Raw genomic sequence first — 6000 nt, 5'->3', positions numbered from 1 at the left:
TACTGTTTGTAAGTGTTTATTTACAGAACATGAGGTTATTAGTGCAATGTCTGACTTTTCTAAAGTTAGGACTAACTTTTAAAAAAGGTTCCAGCCTCACCTTTATAAAATTATACAACAAGCTCAATGAATACACATCACTGTCGTCTTGATGTGGTGAACAGAATGATACAAAATCTGATACAAGCATCACCGTTACCGCACCAGGAACACACAAACACACAGAGCATGAACACTTTTGGTACCAAAGATTTACACACAATCTCTCACCCCTCCCCAACACACACACACACACACACACACACACACACACTCCATTCATTTGTTGTTCTCTGTTGTCCTTCACATTGGCACCGGGGCTGTATGAGGAACTTCTTCATATAATCATTTTAAAAAATATCAAGTTTTTTTAATTTTTCTGGTCATTTCCAGAAAAGGGCATTGCGCGTGAACGTGTACCAGAGATGTGCAGGTTTCCGCTTGGGTTCTGCTAAAGAGAAGACCTGCTGCTGAGGGATACTGGTCGGTACAGTGATGTGGCGCTGGTGGATTGGGTGTAAGAGTTGATGATGAGGCACTGGGTGACCTGAGTATTTTATATCTGGGAGAGAAAACACACACACACACACACACACAATGTTAGCTCACCTTGGCTAATATTACATAGCACTATTTATTTAAAAAGAGAGAGAGAGAGAGAGAGAACACTGATCTTACTTTTAATTTTGCCTTGCTTTGATTTTCTGGCATTTTGAATCGCTTGCTTCCTTTGGCTTTCACTAATCTCCATTCCTGTGAGACAAGGAACAGTTCATTATATCCTCATACAGTATTAACTTATTATTTAGACCACAGCAGCACTATTCAAGTGTCCGTTCTCTATGATCAGAAGGGGTTGATTAATTTTCTCGAACAGCAACTCTGACAATAGTGCTGGTATCTTATTTATTATATGTAGCCTCATACACAGTGACCTGTATGATGGACGTTCCACACAAATTAAGCCTAATAATAAATATTACTTTTTTTTAAATGTACTGTATAATCATTGATATGGTAAAAGAGAAGTTTATTTAGCTTTTCTGTAAGGAGTCTCCAGTATCAATGCTTGGTAACAGTCAAAGGTAAACCTTTGCGGTTTCTCTGCAACAAGCTGCATTTTTTTGTTGTTGTTCTTCACTTCAAGAGAAAGTTAGAGAATGACTGCTTATAGTTGCTATAACATAAGTGATAACGAGAACTTTCATGGACATTCCACAACAATTAATGTAACTATAAACAGATAAACAGCATGATCGGTCATTCTTTAATAAGTTTAAAAAAATGTTATTTACGGCAAACTGCTGTGGTGTCAGAAAAATAAAAATTTAAGAAGCACCGTTTTGTAGAGATGGGATTTATGGCTCTTTGATGGGATCCGCATCTTTGTGATCCGTTCTTTGAAAAGAGCCGTTCAAAAGACTGGCTCATTTGGCTCTTTTTAAATATTTATTCAGTTTTAAGAAGACAGCGTCTAAAGAAGCCAGATCCCTCTGCTTAGACAGTGACATCAATATTTCTGGACATACCTTTTATATAAAGCAACCTAGACTTACATTATTGTAACCCCTAAACACTCATAAATAACCATTAAAAAACAATGAGGGCTTCAATGAATGTCCATGCAGAACGGCTTTTCTGTAAAAAAAAAAAAAAGAACCCACTCAAGAACGCAAGAATATTTTATAGAAAAACACTTGTTTTACAAAAATATTTAAGTCTGAGATACAAAATATATACAACTACAATAAATATAACAAGAACTAGTTATCACACAAGAACATTTTAATAGAAAAAAAACTTTCTATTAAAAATATTGAAATTGTAACAAAAATAGATACAACTAAACAGTCAGATAAACAGATAAAGTTAACAAGAACACAAGATTATTTTAACAGGAAAAAACTATTAATGCAAAAAATATATTATTAGAAAAATAGATACAACTAGACAAACAGATAAATAAATAAAATACACAAAAATAGAACAAACAAAATGACGACAGAATAAATTAAATGAACGTCCGTGCAAAGTAGTTTTCCCACAATATCACAATTTCCCATTAATATCACACAACAACATTATAAACTATGTACAAAACAATTTGAACTATTAGGCAAACAGATAAAACTTGAATAAATAAAAAGGCAAATGCTGTTTAGCCTACTTCTTGTCCTTGGGCAAATTTGCATTAAGGAACACAAGTTCTCAAACCTTTTAGGGCTTGAGGCGACTTCTCTTCTCCGAGATGATTTGTCCAGTTTTGGAAAAGATCCTCTCAGAGGGAACTGAAGTTGCCACAACACACAGCTTCTTCACCATCAGCTTGCTAAGCCTGGGGTAGACAGGAGCTCGACTTTCCCACCACTTGAGGGGATCCTCATTCTTGGGTAGAAGAGGCTCCTCCAGGTAGGCCCGCACCTCCATGACCGCATCTGCTGTTGGATGTCTGGCTGATGCTCTTCCAGCTACCTGCTCAACCCCCCAACCCTCCAATTCTCCAATTAACTACTCTGAAACAGAGCCATGCAGGGTTTTTTTTTTTCTTTCTGGAGAACGCACGTGAAAGCAGCATGACCACAACGGGCTGCGCTCTGACGACCACCTCCCACTCCCCGATGTCACATCGGTGCCTATTTGTCTGATAGCTACATTTGCATATCAGACAAACAGGCACCACTGTGCCCTCACCGTAACCTTTCCCTAACTCAATGAAGGGAGGAGGAGTAAAGGAGGAGCTTTTTCATCTGAAACACAGTACAGAAAAAGAACGACAGAAAGAACAGCTCCCCCAGCTCGAGACTCGGTTCTCATCGTTCCTGCCTAGGAGCCGTTCAAGAGAATCAGTTCGTTCGCGAACATCACAACATTGCCGTTTTGGAAAAACAATCAACTTTGGGGTGATAACAGTAACTCTGTCGTGTTGAGCCTCATCACACCACCGTTGTTGATTATTTTCCTGTAATATCACATCACCAACAGAGATATGGATACTGTGTCATCCTGGAATACAACCCCGATTCCAAAAAAGTTGGGACAAAGTACAAATTGTAAATAAAAATGGAATGCAATGATGTGGAAGTTTCAAACTTCCATATTTTATTCAGAATAGAACATAGATGACATATCAAATGTTTAAACTGAGAAAATGTATCATTTAAAGAGAAAAATTAGGTGATTTTAAATTTCATGACAACAACACATCTCAAAAAAGTTGGGACAAGGCCATGTTTCCCACTGTGAGACATCCCCTTTTCTCTTTACAACAGTCTGTAAACGTCTGGGGACTGAGGAGACAAGTTGCTCAAGTTTAGGGATAGGAATGTTAACCCATTCTTGTCTAATGTAGGATTCAAGTTGCTCAACTGTCTTAGGTCTTTTTTGTCGTATCTTCCGTTTTATGATGCGCCAAATGTTTTCTATGGGTGAAAGATCTGGACTGCAGGCTGGCCAGTTCAGTACCCGGACCCTTCTTCTACACAGCCATGATGCTGTAATTGATGCAGTATGTGGTTTGGCATTGTCATGTTGGAAAATGCAAGGTCTTCCCTGAAAGAGACGTCGTCTGGATGGGAGCATATGTTGCTCTAGAACCTGGATATACCTTTCAGCATTGATGGGGTCTTTCCAGATGTGTAAGCTGCCCATGCCACACGCACTAATGCAACCCCATACCATCAGAGATGCAGGCTTCTGAACTGAGCGCTGATAATTACTTGCGTCGTCCTTCTCCTCTTTAGTCCGAATGACACGGTGTCCCTGATTTCCATAAAGAACTTCAAATTTTGATTCGTCTGACCACAGAACAGTTTTCCACTTTGCCACAGTCCATTTTAAATGAGCCTTGGCCCAGAGAAGACGTCTGCGCTTCTGGATCATGTTTAGATACAGCTTCTTCTTTGAACTATAGAGTTTTAGCTGGCAACGGCGGATGGCACAGTGAATTGTGTTCATAGGTAATGTTCTCTGGAAATATTCCTGAGCCCATTTTGTGATTTCCAATACAGAAACATGCCTGTATGTGATGCAGTGCCGTCTAAGGGCCCGAAGATCACGGGCACCCAGTATGGTTTTCCGGCCTTGACCCTTACGCACAGAGATTCTTCCAGATTCTCTGAATCTTTTGATGATATTATGCACTGTAGATGATGATATGTTCAAACTCTTTGCAATTTTACACTGTCGAACTCCTTTCTGATATTGCTCCACTATTTGTTGGCGCAGAATTAGGGGGATTGGTGATCCTCTTCCCATCTTTACTTCTGAGAGCCGCTGCCACTCCAAGATGCTCTTTTTATACCCAGTCATGTTAATGACCTATTGCCAATTGACCTAATGAGTTGCAGTTTGGTCCTCCAGCTGTTCCTTTTTTGTACCTTTAACTTTTCCAGCCTCTTATTGCCCCTGTCCCAACTTTTTTGAGATGTGTTGCTGTCATGAAATTTCAAATGAGCCAATATTTGGCATGAAAGTTCAAAATGTCTCACTTTCGACATTTGATATGTTGTCTATGTTCTATTGTGAATACAATATCAGTTTTTGAGATTTGTAAATTATTGCATTCCGTTTTTATTTACAATTTGTACTTTGTCCCAACTTTTTTGGAATCGGGGTTGTACATCAATATAAGATAAGAATAAACTACCTGGACTGACATTTAATACATAATAGGAATAAAACAATTGGGGACATGCTGTTACAGGAAAATAATCAGCAATGGGGTGATGTAATGAAACAGAGTTACTGCTACCACCCTGAAGTGAAGATTTTCCTATAACTGCACATATATTGATATGATGCAGTACAATGTCATTTAGGGCAGCACGGTGGTGTAGTGGTTAGCGCTGTCGCCTCACAGCAAGAAGATCCAGGTTCAAGCCCTGTGGTCGGCGAGGGCCTTTCTGCGTGGAGTTTGCATGTTCTCCCCGTGTCCGCGTGGGTTTCCTCCGGGTGCTCCGGTTTCCCCCACAGTCCAAAGACATGCAGGTTAGGTTAACTGGTGACTCTAAATTGAGCGTAGGTGTGAATGTGAGTGTGAATGGTTGTCTATGTGTCAGCCCTGTGATGACCTGGTGACTTGTCCAGGGTGTACCCCGCCTTTCACCCGTAGTCAGCTGGGATAGGCTCCAGCTTGCCTGCGACCCTGTAGGACAGGATAAAGCGGCTAGAGATAATGAGATGAGATGAGACAATGTCATTTAGTATTGCAATTAAGGTTAGTTTTGATGAGCGAAAGGCCACGCCTCCTTCACAATGACACCACACCTTCACTCAAAAAAAAAAAAAAAAAAGGCTCTATGTTCTCAGATTAGTCTTGCCGTGAGACTCACCCATCTCCTGGTCCTCTTTCACACGTCTGCGTTCTTGACTGAAAGCCTTGAGCCACAGTTGCTTGTCCTGGGCTTTCCTGCAACTCAGCACACACAGCACCTCCAGCGTGTTGTGGTTGCGCAGGGCGATGGCGTTTCGCAGCATGCCGAAGTCCCAGTGACGTCCGTCAGTCAGATCCATAGGCACCACGCTGTCCGTGTCCAGGCGCCCACGATAGTGCAGCAGGTCCCGCCATAGAATGTCCTTTTTACAGAAGACCAGCTGATGGTCAAACAGGAAGCAGCTGCGTTGCTGCGTCTTCCCGGCACGGAGCACTCGCATCAGCTCACCTGAATGGAGAAGCTCAGAGCTCCGTGATAATACATCTTCACCCTGATGAAAAACACAAGCATTGCAGGCCATATTTATTCTGTTCACATTTTTGAGGTTACGGTCTGAATCCAGTTGTAATAAATGTATTAAAATCACTGGCAACAAGGTCCCACTACAATACATGTACATTTCTCAGTGACGTTGCCCCCTGGTGGACAGCTGAGGGTATTGAGCACGGAATTATTCTTTAATTAACAGTTATTCTGCGAAATTGAGTCGTACATGAGCTGATGGCTGACGAGGCACGTAGCACTGAGT

The 6000-nt window shown here is 41.0% G+C and overlaps 1 protein-coding gene across 2 annotated transcripts in view; it reads right to left on the bottom strand.

The window, feature by feature from the left end:
• Positions 1-6000, bottom strand: part of spata13 (spermatogenesis associated 13) — a 50117-nt gene continuing 44117 nt past the window's right edge. For both annotated transcript variants that reach the window (XM_060899809.1, XM_060899810.1), the window contains exons 12-14: positions 5370-5742; positions 718-792; positions 1-601 (exon numbers count right to left, since the gene is read on the bottom strand). In XM_060899809.1, coding sequence (XP_060755792.1) covers positions 423-601; positions 718-792; positions 5370-5742 — 627 coding nt within the window. In that variant the 3' untranslated portion in view covers positions 1-422. The remainder of the gene's footprint in view (positions 602-717; positions 793-5369; positions 5743-6000) is intronic.

This window comes from Neoarius graeffei, chromosome 19, assembly GCF_027579695.1.
Source record: "Neoarius graeffei isolate fNeoGra1 chromosome 19, fNeoGra1.pri, whole genome shotgun sequence".
NCBI classification, from domain to species: domain Eukaryota; kingdom Metazoa; phylum Chordata; class Actinopteri; order Siluriformes; family Ariidae; genus Neoarius; species Neoarius graeffei.
This window is presented reverse-complemented; position numbering and strand designations above follow the sequence as displayed.